Raw genomic sequence first — 25615 nt, 5'->3', positions numbered from 1 at the left:
GGACCGCTGCGTCCCGGAAGTGGGGCGAAGGCCGTTGTGGTCAGTTTGGTGTCCCTGGCTCGGCCGGGGTTCTGTGAGCGACATGGCCGAACCGGGCTCCCGCTACCCCTGCTCCTCCATCGAGGATGACTTCAACTATGGCAGTTGCGTGGCCTCTGCCAGCGTGCACATCCGGATGGGTAGGTGGACGCCGCCGGGGTCCCCGGAGTCCCTAGGGTCCCCGCCCCGGCCGCCCGAGGCCTGCGCTCCCCAGCGCTCAGCGTCGCAGCCCGGGCTGGTGTGGCTTCTTTAGACCCAAGCAATGCCAGGGCTCCTCTTTATACTGAGTTTGCCTCGGGACGTTGTGGCCGACGCCAGGTGTCCGCTTTCGGGGCGCAGTGCCCTCCGGGAGCTCAGGTGCTGGTGGGTCCCCCGCGGGCTGCGAGTTCCGCCCGGGCGACACCTCGCTTCCCCTAGGGAACCTCCACTCTGCTTTCTGGCTAGGATTTTTGTAACTGGCTTGTTTCAGTTAGCACAGTGGCTTTCAGGTGCATCCATATTGTCGCATGTGTCAGAATTTCCTTTTTAAGGCTAATTAACGTTACAATGTATGTACTCACCAAATTTTGCTTATCTACTCATTCGTTGGGGACCTTTGCTTTGCTTCTCTTGGCAGTTGCAAATAATGCTGTTAGAAATACGGCTGTTAGCACATCTTTTAATTCTTTTGAGTACATAGCCAAAAGTGGAATGGCTAGATTTTGAATGATAATTCTATTTTTAACATGTTTTTTCTTTTTTGGTAGGACTGGGGTTTGAACTCAGGGCTTCACATTTGCAAAGCAAGAGCTCTACCTCTGGAGCCACACCTCCAGTTCATCTTGCCCTGGTTATTTTGGAGATGGGGTTTTGGGAACTGTTTGCCCCACTTGGCCTCAAACCATAATCCTCTCTATCTCAGCCTCCCAAACAGCTAGGATTACAGGTGTGAGCCACTGGTGCCCAGCTATTTTTAACTTGTTATTGCTGGATTTTGAATGGGAATTCTGTTTTTAACTTTTTAAGGAACTGCCATACAGCTGCACCATTTTACATTCTCACCAGCAGCAAGCATACAAGGTTTCCAGTTTCTTCACATCTTTGCCATATTATTTTCCGTGTTGTATGTTTAAAATGAAAGTAGCCATCCAAAATGAGTGTGAAGTGATACCTCATTTTTGTTTTGATGTGTATTTCCCTAATGAATAGGGATGTTGAGCATTTAAAAAAAATGTTTTTGTGGGCCATTTGTATATAGTTTTGGAGAAATATTACTAATTCCTTTGCCTAGTTAAACAAAATAGGCATTCTTAAAAGCAATTTTAGACTCCATAGCAACATTGAGCAGAAAGTCCTCAGAGTTGTTTTATATCCCTTGCTGAATACAAAGCCTCTTTTGTTATCAACATCCTGGATCAGAGTGGCACCTTTATGATAACCAGTGAACCTAGATTGACACGTTGTAAAAGCCCAGCAGAGTCCATAGTTTCCATTCTAGTTTACCCTTTGTGCTGTGTATTTTATGGGTTCTGACAAATGTATAATTACATCCGTGTGCCATTATTGTGCCATAAAGTTCTTCTATGCTTGCCTCCCCCCGCAGCTAACCTGTAGCAAATATTGTTAACTGTCTCCATAGCTTTGCCTTTTCCAGAACGCTGAATCATTGTAATCATACAATAGGTAGGTCTTTTTTTTTTTTTTTCCCTCCAGGCTGTTGTCTTTCCTTAGTACTGTAGTGTGCATTAAGTTTTCCTCTTACGTCTTTTCAAGTCTTGATAGATCATTTCCTTTTGGTATTGGAGAAATGTTCATTTGTCAACCTGTATCAAAATGTATCCATTCACCTGCTAAAGGACATCTTGGCTGCTTCTGAGTTTTGGCAACTCTAGATAAAGCTGCTTTGTAAACATTCATGTATGGGTTTTTGTGTGGATGTGTTTTCAACTCATTTGGGTAAATACTATTGGCAGGTCATGTGGAAGAGTAGGTTTAATTTTGTAAGAAACCACCAGACTGTGTCCCCTATAATTTCTTCTAAGACTTCTATAGTTTTAGGTTGTAGATCCTTATTCAGTTGATCTTTATCTATAGTGTTAGGAAATGGACCAGCTTCATTCTTTTGCATGTAGAGATGTAAATTTCTTTATACTGCTTGTTGAAGAGACTGTCCTTTCCCCCCTGGCATGGTCAGTACCCTTGTCAAAAATCATTTGATTTTTTAATATGAACAAGTGATATAAAGAAAATTGGAACTCTGTTTCTGGGCTTCTATTCTATTCCATTGGTCTAATGTCAGTCTTTATGATGATACTGTTTTGATTAATGTAGCTTTGAAATCAGGAAGTATGAGACCCCCAACTTTGTTCTTTTTAAATGTTAATTTGTCTCCTTGGAGTCTCTTGAGATTCCATATGAATTTTAGGATGGATTTTCCATTTCTGAAAAAAATGCCAATGGAGTTTTGATAGGGATTGCATTAAATCTTTGCATCGCTTTGGGTAGTATATCTTCGTAAGATATACTTTGAGTATATCTTCATATACTTATAAAGTATACTTTAAATCTGCTAAGCTATGAACATGGATGTCTTTTCACTTAGATTTCTATGTTCTTTAATTTCTTTCAGCACTGTTTATAGTTTTCATGTTTGCCTTCTTGGTTAGGTTTATTCCTGAGTATGTTATTCTTTGTGATATAGTTGTAAATGGAGCTGTTTTTTCTGTTTCCTTTTCAGTTTTCTCATTGTTAGGGAATAAAAATGTAATTTGCTTTTGCAAGTTAATTTTGTATGTTGGAACTTTGCTAACCTCATTTATTAGTTCTAACAGGGTTTTATACATATAAGAATAAATCCCCCTTAGTCATGATGTTTAATCCATTTTATATGCTGCTGAATCCTGTTTGTTGAGAATTTTTGCATCAATATTCATCAGGCATATTGCTCTGTAGTTTTGTGGAATCTTTGGGTTTGTTATCAGGGTAATGCTGACTTCATAGAATGAGTTTGAAGTATTTTCTTCTCTTCAATCTTTTGGAAGAGTCTGAAGAGAATTGGTATTAAAGCTTAGCTTTTTAGTATGCCTTTTAAGTAAATAAGGCATTCTCAAATTATATCCAGCTATAAACAGGACATTGGTAATTTGATACATTAGAGTAATTAAGAGATGGTACTACAAGTATTAGGAGTAGATGAGAACTAGAGGGTCCCTGTTGGTCCCATAAATGATGAAAAGACAGAATGGATCACTTTAGGGAAGAACAGGGATAGAAAATGACTGACATTGGAAGAAATCAAATTTCTTTATAGAGGTGGTGGTTAGTGTGTGAATAGAAGTCATGCATTAGAGAGGCCTTGCTGAGCCAAGCTTCTGCCATTAAGAATCATTTAAATCATTGATATACATTTAATAATTTTATTAAGGTTCTTTTTTTTTTTTTTTTTTTTGCAGTACTAGGGTTTTGAACTCGGCTTCATACTTGCTAGGCAGGTGCTCTACCATTTGAGCAACACCCCCGGCCCTGGCTTACTCTTTGAGATAGGGTCTCGCTAACTTTTTGTCCAGACTGGCTGACCTCAAACTACAATCCTTCTATTTCCACCTCTCTCCTATCTCTTCCTATCCCAAGTACCTTAGATTCCAGGCGTGAGCCACTGTACCTAGTTAAACGTCTCCTTTTGATGGTTGTTACTTTTTATTCCTTCAAATTGTGCTTCAGGGAACATCCTACCATATCTTTGTAAATTTCCCAAGATTATTGTAGAATAATTTTTTAATAGTGGAGTTGTAGAGATAAAAGATTAAATTTTAAACTTCTCAGTTGCCCTACAAAGAAATTGTAACTGTTGACTCCAGAAAACAAAATTTGAGGGTATCTTTGCACTCTCACCAACCCTGAACTTAATCTTTGACAATCTGGTAGACTGGGGATGATGTACATTTTCTACAAAAGGCGAGTAATAAATATTTTCAACTTCGTGGGCCACACTGTCTCTGTTCCAAATCCTAAACTCTGCCAGTGTTAAAAAGCAGCTGTAGAGAATACATGAATGAGTGAGTGTGACTGAATCCTAGGAAAACTTTCCTGACAAAGCCAAGTGTTGGGCTGGACTGGACCAAAGGACCACAGTTTGCTAAGTCTTGTGGTAGATTTAAAAAAAAAAGTTATCTAGTTTTAATTTTAGTTTCTTTAGACATGGAGCATTTTCTTTCATTTTTGAACCTTGATTGGGCTCTGTATTGATTAGTGATATAGCAGCATACATTGTATTAGTTCTCAAGAGTTGTCATTTGTCATTGGAAGAGATAGACCCTAGAGAGATGAGCCAATAAATAAACCACTAGCTGTGATAAGTTCTCTGAAGAAAAGAAATGAAGAGGTATGACTAGAAACTGGGTTAGGGTGGCAGCTATTTTAGTTAAGGAATGGCCAGGGAAAGAACTCTTAAAAGAGATGCCACTTGCGTTATATGACAATGACCAGCCATGTGTATTAGCTATTTGTTGCTGCTTTGCAACAAATTACCCCAAAATTTAGTGGCTTAAAGCAACAAATATTTTTTATCTCACACAGTATCCAAGGGTTGGGAATTTGGCAGTGGCTTAGCTGTATTGTTCTGACTCAGGGTCTCTCAGAAGGTTCCAACCAAGGTGCTGGGCAGGGCTGCAGTCATCTGAAGGCTTGATTGGACTGGGGGATCTGCTTGCAGAAATTTTACTCACATGACTGCTGGCTGGAGCCCCTCAGGTTTTCTCTATAGGACTATTAGAATGGCTCATGGCATGCTTCCTCCAGCAAGCAATCCATGAGAAAGCATGAAGGAAGCCACACGCCTTTTATCACCTGGTTATGGAAATCACACACACCATGACCTCTTCCTTTGGGGCACATTTTCAGTGAATGCAGAAAGAGCTAATGTTTCTTTGTATATGTGTATATACACAAGTATGCATGTAATAAGAGTAGAATAATTAAGGTGTTAATAATGGTTTTCTGTGGGTCAAATTACTAAGGATAATTTTCATGTTCAGTTCTTTGCTTCTGTGTTTTTTAGATGCCACCAGTAAATAGTTTACTTATTTGTGTATTTGTTTCTTTGTTGAGACAGGGTCTTACTATATGGACAAGCTAGCCTGGAACTCATGATGCTTCTGCCTCAGCCACCTGAGTGCTGGGGTTACAAGTGTGCACCAGCATACCCAGGCATTTATTACTTTTATAACAGAAAAACATTTTAAAGAAACCCATGTAAATTCCTCTTAAAAGCCCTTATCACATATTCCTCACATTAGTGACTTTTGGTTAAAAGTCATTCTTCATGGTTTTTGTTGCCTACCTAAGCACAGTGCTTGAAGAAGCTATGGCTCCATTATTCTTTTCAGAATAATACCTTTCTTCCTAGAATCACAAAATCCTCCCTTCATTAATTCAATATAAAAATTTATTTAACAGTAAATATGAATGAATGACTTCTGTGTTACTTATGAGGCTGGGTGACATATGAATAAGGCTTGCTTCCTATTGTTAGGAAATTTTAGTCTTTGTAGTCTAATAGGGATGAAATGCAAGTAGACTTATTAAGTCTACTTGCAAAAGTATGTTTATATTTTGTTTGCCTTTTAAGGATAAGTTTCACTTTAGGGAAACATTTTTACTGCTTTGGAAATTAAGACTTAGAAAATTTATATGTAAATGTATGATTTCTTTTTCTTTTTGTGGTGCTGGGGTTTGAACTCAGGGCCTTGCTATTGCTAGGCAGGTGCTCTACCAATTGAGCCATACCCCTAGCCGTTTCTGCTTTAGTTATTCTTCAGATAGGGTATTGTGTTTTTTGCTTGGGCCAGCCTTGCACCAAGATCTACTTACACTTCCTGAGTAGCTAGGATTACAGGCATGAGTCACCATGCCTGGCCTACCTATATGCATTGTATTTCTGACTCAAGACAGAACCATTTTGTAAATAGTTATGTTTTTAATCATTTGCTTTGTTATTTGCCGTTGTGTACAAAGAGGTATTAGATACTTTTTTATGCTGATGAAACATTTACTTTTTTGCCTATTAGCTTAACTTTTTTAAGCTCATGTTATTTTGGAGGATTAATTATACCTGAAAAATTTTGAATTAATGTTTTCCTAGTTTCAGTTATAGAGTATGTTATTTAGATTAAGATTTAACAAAGAATGCATGTAGACCTAAACTTTTCTAAGAAGAAATGTGGTCTTACAGTTCTGTCATAAGTGGAGGAGGTGGTCATGTGTAATTTTTTTCCCTTTTAGCCTTTCTCAGAAAAGTCTACAGCATCCTGTCTCTGCAGGTTCTCTTAACTACAGTGACCTCTGCAGTGTTCCTGTACTTTGAATCTATACGGACATTTGTACATGCAAGGTATGGTAATAAAATGATTCTGAATCATTTTCAGTTAGCATAAATGTGTGCTCATTTGAGTTTTGTTTCTTGATGTGGACTTTACTGAGTTTTCAGAAAAGGTCACCTTGATCCATCCCTTGTTAAAGATTTTACATTCAACATAATTGTATGGCTAGAAATAATGATTTCTTTACATTAAAAGAAAGGAAAAATAAACAATGAATATTTTCTTAAAAATAAAGAATTTCTGTCTCCCCTTCCCCTAGTAAAGGGGTGTCTTAAACTATTAGTTTGCCATTTGGGTAAAATAATTTAAATTGTAGGCATATGGCAAATACTCCAAAAGAGTAGTTATGTATAAAATTTGTTTATTATCTAATATCTTTTTCTTTATTGTGTTTTAGTTATAAAAGTATGCTAATTATAAACATTACTGAAATGTTATAGAAGTTCATGAAGGAAGAAAGAAAATTCCTCTCTCTCACTATGGGTTCATTTCTTTATCTTCCAGCTCCTCCCCACCTCACACACCTCAACTTTTCCAGATATAAAAATAATTTCTTTTCATAGTTTGGTGTGGATCATTCCAGATTTTTTCTTGTACTTTTATGAACACATAAAATAGATTTTACTAAGTTGGGTAACCCTATTAATGCTATCTTTAAACTTGAAACTTTTTTTTAAAAATTATGTTTTTCAGTCCTGCCTTAATTTTGGTGTCTGCCCTTGGATCCCTGGGTTTGATTTTTGCACTGACTTTAAACAGACATAAGCATCCTCTTAACCTGTACCTGCTTTTTGGATTCGTGAGTATTTTGACAATGTCTATTCCTTTAACATTTAGCCTGAGCTTTCCAAAGTAGTGTTTTAATTGAGGGTTTAGAGGAAAAAATACTGAATTGGAATCACATGACCTAGTTTTATAGCTATCTGGTTATGTGACATTTAGCCTTTCTGTATCTAATTTTTCTCATATGTAAAATGAAAATATTAAGATATATGATCCCTGTGACACTTTCTACTCCTAATATTCTGTGGTTGGGGGCATTATATTGTGGCCTCCGTTTTGTAGAAGTTAAATTCTTTATGACTAACTCCTCAGTGTTTGTATGTCATTGCTGTCCTGCCCAGGAGCCATTTTGCTCAAATGACGTGCTTTACTCCCTTGTTTTAAATTTATAGATGGTAAAATCTAACTTTAAGTCATATTTGTTGAAATGTTTGTGAAAATTAAAACCTCAAATGTCACCTATGAACACTCAATCTTAGTTTGAATAAGATTGGTAAGATTCAATGTATTTTTACAATATTTTAGCTCTTGGCACGTTCATTATGATTTTTGTATTCTGACCTGAAAATTTCCTTCAAAATATTCCAAAGCAATAATATGAATATTTACAGTCAATGAAGAGTGGAAAAGCTACTGATCACACTAAAATGTTTTAAATTAAAGAAAGTTTGTGAATTCTGATAATGAGTTTGTGTTAATATGACAAAAAAGCTCATGACCTTGAAAATTATAGAAGAGATTATTCATTTTAAATCTTAAGCTCTTTCATTTGCAACTCTAATCCATGTTACCTCAAATAATGGAAGGGTTTTTTGTTTTTTTTTTTAATAAAAGAGCTTGGACATCCACCAGCTCAAATCCACCAGGTCTTAAGAAGAGTAACCAGAGGAAAGTTCTAGAAATTATACTATTGTAGGAAATTCAGTGACAAGAATTTGTGTTCTCTCTCTTGCACCATTGCATCTGTTCCCTCTCACAATTGTCCTCACACATTTTTTCCCTTTTTGTATCTTTTTTATGTGACACACTGTTGGCCCTCACATCATGTATTTACTTTTGGCTTCAACTCCTACTACCAGTGCTTCTTCGTTCTTTTGAGTTCAGATTCCTAAGTGAGAAAGAATCTGATTGGCACAGATGCTGGTAGCACAGGTCACACTTTAGATTGCTAGCCAGTGTACAGGTTGCCATTCCTGGGCCAGATTCCAACTCCTGGTCTAGTCAGCTGTGTACCAAGACAGAAGGAGAACACACACCCATACACATACACAAAAGATCATATAAACTTTCTCTTCAAATCTACATAAAGCTTCCTTTCAGAGTGATTTCTAAGTAGGAAGGGGGTATGGGCCAACTTTTGGCCGGCAGGGAGAACTCACTAGAAGAACATCAGCCAAATGCTTATAGGCAAGATGATCACTTACTGCTAAGTGACTTGTTCATCATGCTCACAGATGAAAGTGGTTTATCAAATAGGGAAATTTATAAAATAAATTTCCTCAGATTACTTAGTGACCTCTGACACTGGGTTTGTTTTGTTCTGATCTACCAAAATAATAAAGGAAATGAGTTTTACCTACCCTAGGAGGCTGTGTATGGGTGGGCATGAGCACGTGTGCACTTATTTTTTAAAGGGATCATTAGTCTATGTTTTCCTAGTGTTGTCTTTACTAATATTTACACTGTTCTTCAGATACTTGAATGTGGAATGGGATTTCTTGTCTTAGATCATGTTATGAATATCACCTGTTGCTACCACTTCCCTGGCCCTACAAACTGCACTGAGACATGGCAGTAGCTTCGTTGCCTCCACATCTATGCATAATTTCTAATACCATTTTTGCTATGGTTCTGATAATTTTTGATTTTAGGTAGGGTGGGGAACAGAGAATGTTTCTACCAGAAGTGTAATTACACAATTATTGCTGTTACTTCTGTTCTTGCCTTTGTGATGTGGTTTATGAGATGGTTGATAAAATATAACTAGAGTAAACATATAAGACAAAGTAAAGATAATGTAATTAAAGGGAAAGAGAGGCTAGAGTACAAATCTTATTTAGGATAAATAAATAGGGTTCAGCTACTTATGACATGGCTTAAATAATGACAAAATAACAATGGCTTAAACAAGATAGTTTTTTTTTCTTTCATATACAAATCTAAGGTGCCTGTTAGGATTCAGGCATTTATAAAGTATTGTATGGTATAATAAGATAGCTCACTGTTATAGCCATATAATATCCAGTTATATAAGAGAGAGAGAGAGAGAGAGAGAGAGAGAGAGAGAGAGAGAGAGAGAGAGAGGAGAGAGGAGAGAGCAAGCGAGCAAGCTTTGGGCTTTTAGAGCACAGCCCAGCCAGCTGAAGCTGTATACTTCTCTACTCACATTAAATTGGCTAGAAAATAGTGACATGCCAGATCGAGCTTGCAGAGGAGCCTGAAAATACAATGTTTAATATGAACATTCAGGTGTCCAGATTAAAATTCTGCTTCTGAGGAAGAAAGAGGTTTTAAGACTGCCACATCAAAGTACTACCTCAAATATTTTATTATTATTGTGCTTGTTTGTGGTTTTTTTATATATGCTTATTTTTATACATGCTTGTTTGTGGTTTTTATAAATGTATTCATGATTTGCAGTATTTTATTTTTTCGTTTATTCATATGTGCATACAATGTTTGGATCATTTTTCCCCCTACCCCCCTCATTTTATTTACATTATATAAAGTGAGAAAAACAGCATTTTCTATTATTTCTTCTGTGTAATCTTCCTATTACACATATGAAAAATCTGATTAGAGCTTAAAGAGTAATGGAACCACAATTAGATTTAAATATTCTCAATACATTGAGGTCTCATTTCCATTGTGTTTGGCTTCATAATTGCCCTGTCCTATATACTTCACAGGGATCCTTTGAGGCTGAAATGAGATTAGTCCCAGGGGATCACAGTGATCTGCTTAGAAACTGGAAAATGGATATGAGATAGTATACATTTGACATGTATTAATTAATTTCAATTTCCTTTTCTTAGACACTGTTGGAAGCTCTGACTGTGGCCACTGTTGGTAAGCCAGAATTGTGTTTCTATATGTTAATGTGGATAAATCATTCAGGTAAAAAAAAAGATATTTGGAGTTAAAGTTTAACATAATGGAATGTTCTATTTAAAAAATGTGGCATAGGATAAAGATTGCCTAAAAAGATAAGCAAAAGTCAAATATTTATACTTTATACAGTTCAGCTGAGCCTAGAGGAAATGGAAAAGTTTAAGGAAAACAAAAGGAATGGAGAGCAGTATTTTATTTATGTTTTCCTATTAATAAAAGATTAGCATAGCTAATCTTCCCCCTGATTTAAAGGGATCTTTGAAGAACTTGAGAACATGCCATTTTAAGCTTTGATAACATAACTATCTTCCCTAAGAATTGTATCCGTCAGCCTGTGCTTTATTTGCTCCACCTTCGTATTTTACTAAAAGGCTCTATGAGAAACAACTATAATCTGTCTGTTTCTGTAGTTAATGTTAAATATATGTTTGAAGGCCAAGTATCTGTCATAATTACTTGATGTACCCTATGGGATGATTGACAACAATATTTTACTCACTAATTATATTTTATAATAAAATTATTGGCAAGAAGCAAAATTAACTTTCTTTTCTTCTGTGTTTGCCTCTAATCCTGTCATGTCATAAAGAAATTTCAATAATTTATAAGTAGAAATATGGATAATTAAACCCTGAAAAATTTAAAATTACTTAAGTGGTTTTGAGTTCAAAGCACTTAACCTTCTTTAAAGAGCATATAATTTAGCATTCTGATAAAATGGTAAGCAGTTGTATTATTGTAGCCATAGAATAGTCAATCTGGATGATCATTCTAAAATTGCAGGGGGGGAATTTGATACATATTCAGAAACAATAATGTATTCAAAGATAATACTGATTTAAATATAAAGCAATTAGTGGTTGGTTTCTGTCTTCTGCGGGGTAGGTGAAGGCAGGCCAATCCAGACAGCTTCAGCATTTTTCTTGTTCAATTGCCTTGAATTGAGTGGGTCACCTGGTATGACTAATGACCAGATGGTGGCTAGAATTGCTGCTACTGTCCAGGAGCTCCTAGAAGACCCAAAGTCTTCCCTATTGATATTTAGCCATAGTGGACAGTCACCAAAGATGGTGATAACCTGCAGCTGGGACAGAGATTGATGAGAGTCACTCTACCATATCCCTAAAACTTCTAACTGGTTATCTGTGTGTTATCTCTATAGTCATTTCACTAACTTCATAATATGATCCCTTATGTTGTATGAATGAATTATTATAGCGTGTTTATTGCATTATGAGTGTGGTTTTACTGTACCAAGGTAGGATAAGGAATAATTGTTTTTATTGATGAATGGTATAGGAAATAATAAAACATTTATATTATGCCAGAAAAGCCTTTTTTATATTGAGTTTATGTACATTGTAAATTAATGTTTTAATTTTACAGTTACTTTCTATGATGTATATATTATTCTGCAAGCTTTTGTACTGTCTACTGCAGTATTTCTTGGTTTGACTGTATATACTCTACAATCTAAGAGAGATTTCAGCAAATTTGGAGCAGGGTAAGTTACATACTCTTGGATAATAATAGATGTCTTTAATATTAAAGGTGGTTTTAAAAGAGAAATGCTATACTGTTAGCTTTGGATGTCTTAAAATGGGGGTTAGTAAGAGATCATCTCTTTGCGTATTTATAGGACATGACCTTCAAATCTTTGCTTGACTATTACTGTATTGATAGAGAATATTGACATAAACTGAAAACTCTTTGAAGTGAGCTTTTTTTCACTCCCTTGTTACTACTGAACCTAACTGGGCTTACCTGGGGACAACAGGAGATGCAGAAAGGACACAGGATAGACAGACAGGCAAAAAGTTGGGGCTAGGAGTGTTGGGTGCTCGGATGGAGATGCACAACAGCCTCATTGGTTCTTTTCTCTATTATTCTCTTTGTTTACTCTGCTGCTTTTCTCTATCTTTACAATTCTTTAAAACGTTGCTTTTAAAGTTTTTCTTTTCTATTCTTCAAAACCTCACTTCTAAAGTCTTCTTTTTCTGTTCTTTAAAACCTCTTTCCTTAGACTCACTCTGTCCCATGTTTTCTCATAGCTTTTCTTTAGCATAATGTCTCTTAAAGTCTTTGTCTAAAAACTGCATTAACACAGCTGTTAAAGTCCCAGTCCTCAGACTTGCACTATTCTGTGTTCTCCCTTTAGCTTTCTTAAAGCCTTGGTGCTCAGACCTGCACTGTCCCATGTTCTCTTTAGCTTTTCTCTAACTTAGCTTTTCTAAAACCCATGTTCTCTCTTGAGTTTTCCCCTTTAGCAATTCCCCTTCAGCAATTCATTTTCCTCCTTCAGCAATCTCCCTCCAGCAATTTCCCTTCAGCCAAAAAACACCCCCATCAAAAAACCTGCCTTCATCCAAAAGCATTGTCTTTTATATCCAGTGGTAAACAAGGAGGTGGAGCAGTGGTTCTTGGGGAGGGATGTGACATTTTAACAGGAGAAACCTGTGTTAAACAACTTAGGAAAAGCTGAGCTGCATCTCACTTTCTTGCTCTCTTCTGTAGCTGGGGCTGTGCCAAATCTCAGTTTATAGATTATTTGACATAAACATTTTAGGAAAAGCATCTTATTCTCACCCTATTTTGCAGCTGGGGCTGTGCCAAACTCAGCCTGCAGAACATTGAGTACAACTGTGCTTATGTCCTCATAGGCTTCTTCTACTCTGTTCCTCACAACTCTTAACTCAAGATCTTACCACACACTCATAAATTGGAGCCTGTGAGCCTAAATAACCCTTTACTGTGCATGTACCTAGGTCCCTGGGTGAGGACCAGGGAGGACATGCTTAACCAACTGGGTTGGAGACCCAACTGGTAGTGGAGAAAAGATGTGTACTGCAGTATTTATTATCCACAGAGTCTGACTATGCTCAAATGTAGCACTTTATATGCCCAGCTGTAGTAAATAATGGAATAAATTAATATTCAAAGACCTTTGGCAGCCCTATCCTAATCTCTTGTCAGAGCCTTCGGAAACTATCTTAACATCTTTTGGGAGACAATTTCTCACGAATCCCTTGTGTTTCTGTCTTTTGTCCCAGATTATCTTTTCAAGGTTGTTTTTATAGTGAAAAGCCTTGGTAGATATAGTGCCTCCTCCTACAGCAAAGAGCAAGCATGATAACTCTCCATTATAATTTTTTTTAAAGATTGTTTAAGGTTCTTCTCTTATAACACAATCCACTGTGTGTGTGTTTGGTCCTCTTGGCATCACCCTGTATAGACTGAGTTTTCTGGTATAAAAATGATGATTCTCTGACTATGGCTATTGATGAAATAAAATGTTCCTTATCTCAGACCCAGGAAATCTTATGCTTTGTCCTGTGAAACTATACCAGGCTAACTTACTGGCCTGCAAATAGGGTAAAATCTGAGACACTTTACAATTTCAAATACCACCTTCTCCATGCCCTTGGTGCAGAAGCTTTGGAGTTTCCCTTGGGCTTACGAGTAAAAAGTAAGTCCTAAATCCTTTTCAATCCCGAAGGACCTATATTGGTAGGTGGCAGGTACTTCATTCTAGTTTAGGTTTGCCAGGCATATCTTGAGAAATTTTGTGGCTATTTCAGAGAGAGAACTGAGGGCTGGAATTTTACCACACCCTCTAGTCACCAAAAAAGATTTACGATACTAAGTATGTTTGATATTTCATTTATTCCTGTTATTTTTAGAGAAATTTTTTGTATGATTTCAGCCTTTTTGCATTAACTGAGTTTTTTTTGTGATATGATGGTAAATACACATTTTGCTGCTACTGGATGGAATATTTTATAAATGTCAGATCAGATTAGTTGATAGTGCTTACCAATTTTCTGCCATCTGTTCTATCAATATGATAGGGGTGTTGAGATTTCCAACTACATTTTGGATTGATCTGTTTCTCCTCTATGTTCTTTAAGTTTTACATCATTTATTTGAGGTTCTTTTTAGATATAAAAACATTTAGAATTGTTATGTCCTCTTGGTGAACTCATTCCTCACATCATTATGAAATAGCCTTTGTGTGTTAACAATTTCTGACTAGAAGTTTACTGTCTGTCTTATATTTGCTCCTAGTACATATCTTTTTTTCTCCTAATTATAACATTTATCTTTATCACTGGTTTTCAGTAATTTGGTTAGTACATTCTTTTTTTTTTTTTTCATTTTTCTGCTTGAATCTGTCAACTTAGTTTTCATCAAATATGGAAAATTTGGGGCATGTTTTACTCAAATTTTTCATCTCTCTTCTCTACTTTGGAACTCCATTTACATGTATGTTAGAATGCTGATGTCCCAGTTTGTTGATATTCTGCTCATTTTCTTTTCAGTCTTTTTTTTTTTTGTGTGTGGTCATTTAGTTTAGTTTCTGTTATGGTTTTCAAATTCATTAATCTTTCTTCTACTCTTCTGCTAATCTCAGTCAGAGGATTCTTATTTCATAGATTGTAGTTTTCATCTACAGACGTTACTTCAGTTTGAGTCTTCTGAAAATGAATTATATCTTCCTTTTTTTCTCCTTATGATCAGCTTTCCTCCAACTCCTTGAACATGGAGAATATATTTTTAAAGTCATTGTCTACTAATTCTATCATTGTGTCATACCTAGTTGTTTCTGTTGGCTTTTCTCCTTGTTATAGGTCATATTTCCTTCATTTCATATACCTTTATAATTTCTGACTGGAAGTTGGCCATTACAAATTGTTCATTGTTGAGCTCTGAAATTTTTTTATCATGTTAAATATTCTTAGCTTTGTTCTTCTAAGATGTTATTACGTTCCTTGGAAATTCTTTGACCCTTTTGAGGCTCTGTTATGTAGGACCACAACAGCTTTTGGTTTAGAGCTAATTTGGCCCATTACTGAGATAGAACCTCATGGATTTTGGAGGTCCTTCTGCTCTGGCTGCTGTGAATGCAAACTATCTCAACCCTGTGTGAGTTCTGAGGATTGTTCTGCCTACCTCTGTATGGTGGATCTTCCCTAACTTGGGTCATATCTTCATATGCATGCAATTATTGGTACTCAACTAAAGATTCTAGGGAATCCTATAAATATCACCAGAGCTCTTTTTCTCTGTATTGCTCTCTTCCGTGTGGTACTCTGTGCTGCAGAGTCTAGCTATCTTAGCCTCCCTGACCTCTGAACTTTTGTCTCCTCAGTTCAAGGAGACCACAAGTCTCTGTGTGGCTTCCTGTCCCTACATTGAAGCCTGGAAACTCTGTAGCTGGGGCAGTTGTAGATCTTTGTCTTCCTTATCTCTGAAATCATTGCCTTGTGTTTCCTGCTGTCCAACAGGTGAAAGCTGTTGTTTCATTTATTTTGCCTGATTTTACTTAGGGAGCGTAAATTCAGATTCCACAATTCCCTGTAGCCTGAAGCAGCAGATAAGTCCCATATTTGATAACAAAACACTGACTTCTTAGATGTTCTTTGTCATGTAATTATACTTTGTGTATGTAACAGTTGAATGGCAACTCAAAGAATAACAGTAGTGACTACAGGTGCGTCTCAAGTCCTGCTAAGTTCAAACTGCAGTACTGCAAAAAAAAAAAAAAGAAAGAAAGAAAATTATAGTAGGGGCAGATTTGTAAGTATAAGTTCTTAATACATAAGAATAAAATTACAAAGGATATTTTGAGGGTCTTTAATAGATGTGCATATTCACAGAATAGTTTGCTTTTGTTATATGGTGTAAAAATACAAATTCATGGAAATTCTATTTGTTCATGTGTATATTTTCTAGTACTTTTTAATGGGTTTCTGAATGGAAATGCCCCTAATGATTTGTTTATGTCAATATTTTCTTTCTGCACCATTGAAAACTTTAAAAATAATGCTCTTTATTAGTTTTTACACCATAAAACAGTTGAATAGCTGTTATTTCAATTTCTTTAAAAGAAAAACAAAATGTGTACGGTAAATATTCATTGTATATTTATGAATTCTTATATTCTATTCTTTGGCAAAAATCTGGATGGAACTGTTTCTTCAGAAAATGGTGAATGGGCTTACAGAGTTTTTGTGAGGAACAATAATCTAAATCATTAAAATTTTATTTTTATAGACTATTTGCTGTTTTGTGGATATTATGTTTGTCAGGATTCTTGAAGGTAAGTTGTCTTAGAATGGTTAACTTGAATATAAATCTGGCTATGTCAATATAAATAACCTCAAAAAGTTGGAGAGTTACTCTTAGAGGACACATAGGTATAATTATCTGAAATACTTCTATAGAGAATGATTATAGAATATTCTATAAATATAACATAAAGCCAAGGTCTTATGTTGGTCATTATTATTGATTGAAAGAAAGATGAATGGGCAAGTGAGTTAAATTACATAGAAAAAGACCCTCATTTGTAACTGTCAGCCTCTAAGTGGCATATTTAATTCTGAAAAAGAAATATATTTTAAAATAACTTATATGTAGAATGCTAATATTCAAAGTCAAGTAGGTAATTTGATTGAAGGGAGGATATGTGTTCTCTCATCCATTCATCCTACCATCTTTCAGGCGCAAACTTGGACCTACCTGTTCTGCCTCTTTCTGCTTTTCATTTAACATTTATAATTCAGTGTTATACACTTATTAAATATGTATATAGCAGATCATCAGTGAAGTAAATTAAGTACTCTTAATGGTGTTCTCAAGTATAAACATTTCTTTAATCTCTTGCCTATAGATTTTTTTTTATAGTGCGACAGTGGAATTGGTCCTCTCTGCAGTAGGAGCCCTTCTTTTCTGTGGATTCATCATCTATGATACACACTCATTGATGTATAAACTATCCCCTGAAGAGTATGTACTAGCTGCCATCAGCCTCTACTTGGATGTTATCAACTTATTCCTGCACCTGTTACGGGTTTTGGAAGCAGTTAATAAAAAATAAGTGAAAGCAGTATACAGAGATTGTTCCATTATGTAATAATAAAGTTGAGTTAAAATTAAATATTAAATACTTTCATGGTCTTTATTGGTATTTTTTATTCTTCTGAGCTTTAAAATCTTATTCTTTATCATATATCATTTCTAAATCATTGACTTAAATCTCAGGTAGGAGATAAACTTCTATTTTAATTTTTTTTTTCTGAGACAGGGACTCACTACATAGCTCAGGTTGGCCTCAAACTTAAAATTCACCTGCCTTCAGCCTCTTTGGATTACAGATATGTACCACTATGCCTGACTTAGTTTTATTTTTTCACCATACTCGGCTGTTAATTTACAATTCAAATATAATTTATGAGCTGGTGGAGTGGTGAGCTGGTGAGGCTATGCCTAGCAAGCATGAGGCTCTTGAGTTCAAACCTCAGTACTGTCTCTCTCTGTGTGTGTGCATGTGTGTGTGTGTGTTAAGAATAATTTTTAGATTAAACATATCAAGTAATTTTTGTCTAGTGATTTAATCTAAATTTTACCTAAATAGCAGATTTGATTTTGATCCTAAAGTACTAGTGTCTTTATCATACTTAAAGTATGAATCTCAAAACTAACTGGGAGATTTTACTCCCATTTAGAAAGGAAAAAATACAAAATATAAATTCTACAGAGAATTATTCAGTATTGTATTAAAACTATATTAAAATGCTAGCGGCATTTTATTAATAAATTTAAAGTTAAAGGTCTGCTTAAAAGTAAGATATGACATAAAATTTGACTAATTTTTTTAAGAACAGGTTTCATTTTTAAAATCATAGCATGGTCAAGACCCCAAAGATATGTGTCCATCTGATATTAAGTACATATATTTTAAATAAAATATTTGGAAAACAGTGTCTTATAGTTCCATTTGTGTTGATTTGAAAAGCATTTAGTGTACCAATGACAGTGAAACTTTGGCAAATTCCCCATCATAGTCTCCCCTTATTTACAGTTTCACATTGTGTGCTTTCAGTTACCTACAGTTACATTTTGTGGTACAAAAATATTAAGTAGAAAATTCCAGAAATATCGTGTTTTAAACTATGTGTTCTGAGCAGCATGATGAAATCTCATACTGTTCTGCTTCATCTTGCCTGAAGTAAATGATCTTCGAACACATGGTCAGAAGGTCAAAATAGTAGCCTACCTGTTCATCACAAAGTCTATATAACTCTTCTCACGTCATCTCATCACATAGGCATATAATCTCGCACCACAAGAATAAATACAGTACAATATACTTTGAGAGAAACAACACATTCACATAACTTTTATTATATTGTTAAATGTTTTCTACTTTATTATTGTTAATCTCTTACTGTGCCTAATTTATAAATTAAATTTAATCATGCATTTGCATGTATAGCAAAAACATAATATATATAGGGTTTGGTACTATTTGTGGTTTCAGGCACCCACCAGGAGTCTTTTAATATATCCCCTGCAGACAAGAGGGGACGAGTGTATTAGGGTGCTTGGGCTGCCATAACAAAAGTACCATACACTGAGTGGTTTAATAACATAAACTTATTTTCTCACAGTGCTGAAAGCAAGTCCAAGATCAAGCTGAGTGCTGGCAGGGTTGATTTTTTTCTGAGGCCTCTCTCCTTGGCTGTCTTTACCTGGTGTACCCTCTGTCTGTGTCCAGATTTTCTCTTCATATAGGGCATCAGTCATATTAGGGTACACCCTAACAATGTGACTTTTCCTTAAGAACTTCTTTCATTTCTAGATACATATGATCATCCAAAACTGAACCAAGAGGATATTAATCACCTGAATAGACCTATAACACAAAATGAAATTGAAGCAGCAATCAAGAGTCTCCCCAAAAAGAAAAGTCCAGGACCTGATGGATTCTCTGCTGAATTCTATCAGACCTTTAAAGAACTGATACCAACCCTCCTTAAACTGTTCCACGAAATAGAAAGGGAAGGAAAACTGCCAAACACATTTTATGAAGCCAGTATTACACTTATCCCAAAACCAGGCAAAGACACCTCCAAAAAGGAGAACTATAGGCCAATCTCCTTAATGAACATTGATGCAAAAATCCTCAACAAAATAATGGCAAACCGAATTCAGCAACACATCAAAAAGATTATTCACCATGACCAAGTAGGCTTCATCCCAGGGATGCAGGGGTGGTTCAACATACGAAAATCAATAAACGTAATAAACCACATTAACAGAAGCAAAGACAAAAACCACTTGATCATCTCAATAGATGCAGAAAAAGCCTTTGATAAGATCCAAAACCATTTCATGATAAAAGCTCTAAGAAAACTAGGAATAGAAGGAAAGTACCTCAACATTATAAAAGCTATATACGACAAGCCTACAGCCAGCATTATACTTAATGGAGAAAAACTGAAACCATTCCTTCTAAAGTCAGGAACTAGACAAGGATGCCCACTATCTCCACTCCTATTCAACATAGTACTGGAATTCCTAGCCAGAGCAATTAGGCAAGAAGAAGGAATAAAAGGAATACAAATAGGTAAAGAAACTGTCAAAATATCCCTATTTGCAGATGACATGATCCTATACCTTAAAGACCCAAAAAACTCTACTCAGAAGCTCCCAGACACCATCAATAGCTACAGCAAGGTAGCAGGATATAAAATCAACATAGAAAAATCTTTATCATTTCTATACACTAATAATGAACAAACTGAAAAAGAATATATGAAAACAATTCCATTTACAATAGCCTCAAAAAAACTCAAAATACCTAGGTGTAAATGTAACAAAGGATGTGAACAATCTCTACAAGGATAACTATAAAATTCTGAAGAAAGATTGAGGAAGACTATAGAAAGTGGAGAGATTTCCCATGCTCATGGATTGGTAGAATCAACATAGTAAAAATGTCTATACTCCCAAAAGTAATCTACATGTTTAATGCAATTCCTATCAAAATTCCAATGACATTCATTAAAGACATTGAAAAATCTACCGTTAAATTTATATGGAAACACATGAGGCCGCGAATAGCCAAGGCAATATTCAGTCAAAAGAACAATACTGGAGGTATCACGATACCTGACTTCAAACTGTATTACAAAGCAAAACAATAAAAACAGCATGGTACTGGCACAAAAACAGACATGAAGACCAGTGGAACAGAATAGAGGACCCAGATATGAAGCCACACAACTATAACCAACTTGTCTTTGACAAAGATGCTAAAAATATACAATGGAGAAAAACCAGCCTCTTCAACAATAACTGTTGGGAAAACTGGTTAGCAGTCTGCAAAAAACTGAAACTAGATCCATGTATATCACCCTACACCAAGATTAACTCAAAATGGATCAAGAATCTTAATATCAGACCACAAACTCTAAAGTTGATACAGGAAAGAGTAGGAAATACTCTGGAGTTAGTAGGTATAGGTAAGAACTTTCTCAACAAAACCCCAGCAGCACAGCAACTAAGAGACAGCATAGATAAATGGCACTTCATAAAACTAAAAGACTTCTGCTCAACAAAAGAAATGGTCTCTAAACTGAAGAGAACACCCACAGAGTAGGAGAAAATATTTGCCAGCTACACATCAGACAAAGGACTGATAACCAGAATATATAGGGAACTTAAAAAACTAAATTCTCCCAAAACTAATGAACCAACAAAGAAACGGGCAAGTGAACTAAACAGAACTTTCTCAAAAGAAGAAATTCAAATGGCCAAAATCATATGAAAAAATGCTTACCATCTCTAGCCATTAAGGAAATGCAAATTAAAACCACACTAAGATTCCACCTCACCCGTTACAATAGCCATCATTAGCAACACCACCACCAACAGGTGTTGGCGAGGATGCAGGGAAAAAGGAACCCTCTTACACTGTTGGTGGGAATGTAAACTAGTACAACCACTCTGGAAAAAAATTTGGAGGCTACTTAAAAAGCTAAACATTGATCTACCATTTGATCCAGCAATACCACTCTTGGGGATATACCCAAAAGACTGCGACACAGGTTACTCCAGAGGCACCTGCACACCCATGTTTATTGCGGCATTATTCACAATAGCCAAGTTATGGAAACAGCCAAGATGCCCCACTACTGACAAATGGTTCAAGAAAATGTGGAATCCATACACAATGGAATTTTATGCAGCCATGAAGAAGAACAAAATGTTATCATTCTCTGGTAAATGGATGGAATTGGAGAACATCATTCTGAGTGAGGTTAGCCTGGCCCAAAAGACCAAAAATCGGATGTTCTCCCTCATATGCGGACATTAGATCAAGGGCAAACACAACAAGGGGATTGGACTTTGATAACATGATAAAAGCGAGAGCACACAAGGGAGATATAAGGATAGGTAAGACACCTAAAAAAATTAGTTAGCATTTGTTGCCCTCAATGGAGAGAAACTAAAGCAGATACCTTAAAAGCAACTGAGGCCAATAGAAGGGGACCAGGAACTAGAGAAAGGGTTAGATCAAGAAGAATTAACCTAGAAGGTAACACACATACACAGGAAATTAATGTGAGTCAACTCCCTGTATAGCTATCCTTATCTCAACTAGCAAAAACCCTTGTTCCTTCCTACTATTGCTTATACTCTCTCTACAACAAAATTAGAGATAAGGGCAAAATAGTTTCTGCCGGGTATTAAGGGGGTGGGGGGGAGAGGGAGGGGGCAGGGTGGGTGGTAAGGGAGGGGGTGGGGGCAGGGGGGAGAAATGACCCAAGCATTGTATGCACATATGAATAATAAAAAAAGAAAAAAGAAAAAAGAAAGCCTTCTAGGATTTGGACTGAGGAGTGTTGCATTAATTTCATAAACCAATTTGGAAACATTTACCATCTTACCAATGTGAGTCTTCCAATCTGTGATATTTCTATTTTTTTAAGCCTTCTTTAATGTTTCTGAACACTATTTTATAATTTCCAGGGCATGGATTGTTAATATTTTTTGTCACACTTGTCAACTCTGTCATATTTTATGCTATTACAAATGGTATGTTATTTAATTTCAATTTACATTTATTCATTTCTAATATATAAAATACAATTAAAAAAAGAACTTCTTTCATGACCTATCTCCAAAAATATTCATATTCTGAGGTATTGGGGGTTAGGATTTCATCATATGAATTTTTAGGGGATACAATTCAGCTCATAACATTAAGCATCATTTTCTAGATAGTAAGTTGAAATAATAGCACAGATTTAGTTTTTAATGACTTTGAGAAGTAAATCTATCATCAATTAATTTTTTGAGTATCTACCCAGGTGCAAGATACAGTAAATCAAGTTTAACAGCACAGTGGGTAAGAACATCTAGGGTAGAATATTTGCTATGCAACCAGCTGTTTATATGATACTTGGCAAGTTACTTATCCTTCATTTTTAGGCTATTTGTCTCATCTTTATAATGAGAATACTAATATTACCTACCTTATTGTACTGTTAAAAGGATGAAATGAGATAGATGTATAAACTGCTTAATTAATGTCAGCTACTGTCAGCATTTTCACACCAAGCAGAACATACTGAATTATGACTAAAAACATAAGCAAAAGCAGATTTGGCATTTTAAAAATATAAAACAATTTATTCTTTTAGCTAAATTAGTTTTTATTTAGGAAATACATTTTTCAGAAACATATTGTCTAATTTATCCCTTTAAAATGACTTAAATCTTCAATAAATGATTTTAATTTATTTGATGTCACATTTTAAGAGTATAAAGGGATCCCAGGAGCAAAACATTTGAAAACCACTGGTATAGAGTATTACATTTTATAAATGAATGATAGTCGTACATTCTGTCAAGGAATTTCATGTGGTTGCTCCTTGTTTACTCTCACAATGAGTTTGACAAAGTAGGTAATACACCTAGAAGAGAACTGCTAAGTATACGGGCATGTGCAACTTCTTTTTTTACATCAAGTGAATGTGAAAATATGCACACTGAGGACATATTTAAGTGGAATTTGCAGGACTTGGACATACAACATGCAACTCATTGTGCAAGAGACAAGAGGAACAGCCAAGAAAGGTAGCAGGAAAAGGAGAAAGGAGTCCGGTTTGAGAACTTTTGTGTTACTGAATATCTTTTGGGGTAAGATGAGCAGTGGGCCTAATGTACCTGCCTTAATTTCTTCAGTGCAGACCCCAGACCTGGCTTCAATCTACTTGAAGTCAGCTGCAGCCTTTTTTTTTAAGCAGCTGAGAATTTCCTTTTGCTATTTACCTTTCATCCTAATAGAGCTTAGTACTGAAGTCTTTATTATCTAGGGAACTGGCAATGTAGGAGTCATCATCTGAATTCCAGAAATCTTCCTGTTCTTTATTAAGTCATGCAGATCAGGGATTCCATGGAAGCCTCACATGCTTGCTGGTACCAAGAAGCACAGCATACCTTTGCGATGGGAAATCTGTTTCCTGTCAGGTATTCAGCACTAACCACTGTGCTTCTAGTTCCACTGGTGCCCTCCAGCTCTGTGAGAAGTTAAAGCAATATTTTGTTTGAGCTTTAAGCCTTACTCCTCCTTAGTGCTTAGTTATTCTAACATTTATTTGGGCCCTTCATCTTTTATATCCAGCAAAGTGACTATCACAGAGTTCACACTTGAATGTATGAATGAGGGAGTAGATTAAGGATTTTAAAATAGTAATACTAAGGCCACTTGACTATTCTGTTAGAACTTTTTATGGGGCTGGTGGAGTGGCTCAAATAGTAGAACACCTGCCTAGAAAGCATGTAGGACCTGAGTTCAAACCCCAGTACTGCCTAAAAATAAAAAAGAACTACTTTTTATACAAACTGGTGAGGGACATAAGTAAAAACTTTTCTAACAAAGTAGCCCATAATTCACCTTTTTAAAATATTTGTAATGCTGAATTGTTACACCATGACATTTTCATAATAGGTAGCTTTTTCTGGTGCCAAATTTCTGTTCAAAAACCTTGGTCTTTTAGTATGTTAGGCAAAATGCAGTCAGTTTGGACTATCTGAATTTAATTATCTCTAACTTAAAATGCAATGTGCACTTATATTTTCAGGGAGATGTAGCTAAATTCTAATTTGAAATGTTAGGCTTATGAATAACTCGTAAAATAGAAACTCAGTTACTCTATAAGATCTTAATCTACCCTTTTTTTGTGGTACTGGAGTTTGAACTCAGAGCCTCACTCTCTCTAGGCAGGCACTCTACCACTTGAGCTACTCCTCCAGCCCTTTCTCTGTGTGGGTATTTTCAAGATAGGGTCTGGAGAACTATTTGCCCTGGCTGGTTTCTTACTGTGATCCTCCTGATCTGTTTCCTGAGTAGCTAGAATTACAGGAGTGAGCCACCAGTGCACAGTTTTAATCTACCTTTTAATGAAACTAGGTTTCCTAGGCATTCTTCCATTTTTATATCACATTGTTGTAGTTTTCAATCTATGTTTAAAAAAAAACCTTGCTATTCTGAATTCAATAATTTCCATACCCCTCTCTCCCTTCCTTTTTTCCTCTCTCTCTTTCCCTCCCCTCCTGCCAAGTGCTGGGATGGCAGGCATGTGCCACCTGGTGCATGGCTTCTAAAGGAAACAAATTTAAACAAACAAGAAAATGCACGAATATCTCACAAGGAACTGACAGGAATTAAATATAATTCCTTTCTTGTTTTTTGGTATATGTCGTAAATCTCTAGAAAACACTGCTTACAAATCATACAGGTAGTTATGTGTTTGAAAGTACAGAAGAGGAGCTACTATTTGTTGAGTGCTTATCACCTACCTAGGATCAACGAGGGTGTGTTATCTTCACCTTAGGAGCAAGGAAATCTAGGTTCTAAGACATATCATTCACAAGTGTTGAAGTCCCGGTGTGTTCTAAAGCCTATGCTATTAGAAACATGTAAAATAGTGTTGTTCGCGTAACTACAATCATTCTAGTCTTAGCATTGTATTTGGAATGTAAGTATCAGACAGGTAAATAGTGATTGAACTGAAATAGTTTCATCCTTTTACCCTTTAAACTTTTTGAGATAGGAAATAATTGTTTCATGGTTTTAGTGACCGCTCAGAGATATAATGACTTACAATACACTGGACATGTTCAAAGTCTACAATTTGTAAGTTTTGACGTCTGTGTACATCTATCCGTGAGAGCATGAGCCGGATGGGAAAATTTCAGGTTGCAAATAAAGCTCAGTACGACCTTAGGAAAAACACGTGATCTAGGCCGATGCGATCTAAGCAAATCCCTAATAACTGCGTCCCGGTGAGGCGGGACTTGAAATGTAAAACTCGATTCTGGGCTCCCTACTTGTGACCTGTGATAGTTTCCCGGCTACACCGCCCGTGTCGGGGAAGCCGGCTAACCTGGGGCCTGATCCTCGCCGGGAACTGTTTTGCCTTCTCCAAATCCGACTTCCACACCGGCATGGGACCCGCCAAGCTTCAAGA

General features: G+C 36.1%; 1 protein-coding gene and 1 long non-coding RNA gene across 2 annotated transcripts; one reads left to right on the top strand and one right to left on the bottom strand.

Moving 5' to 3' along the window:
* Positions 1-17229, top strand: Tmbim4 (transmembrane BAX inhibitor motif containing 4). The gene is made up of 7 exons (XM_020168718.2): positions 1-179; positions 6298-6406; positions 7089-7194; positions 10214-10247; positions 11676-11793; positions 16344-16389; positions 16963-17229. The coding sequence occupies exons 1-7, from the start codon at positions 83-85 to the stop codon at positions 17167-17169; spliced, it is 717 nt and encodes a 238-aa protein (XP_020024307.1). The 5' UTR covers positions 1-82; the 3' UTR covers positions 17170-17229.
* LOC141425792 (uncharacterized) lies at positions 14596-25614 on the bottom strand. Its single transcript, XR_012450895.1, has 2 exons — positions 25476-25614; positions 14596-15816 (listed from the first exon to the last, which is right to left on the bottom strand). It is a non-coding gene; the product is annotated as an uncharacterized lncRNA (long non-coding RNA).
* Position 25615: the final 1 nt, after the last annotated feature.

Source organism: Castor canadensis, chromosome 8 (assembly GCF_047511655.1).
Source record: "Castor canadensis chromosome 8, mCasCan1.hap1v2, whole genome shotgun sequence".
NCBI lineage: Eukaryota > Metazoa > Chordata > Mammalia > Rodentia > Castoridae > Castor > Castor canadensis.
The sequence above is the reverse complement of the archived record's forward strand: the minus strand, read 5'-3'. Positions and strand labels throughout refer to the sequence as shown.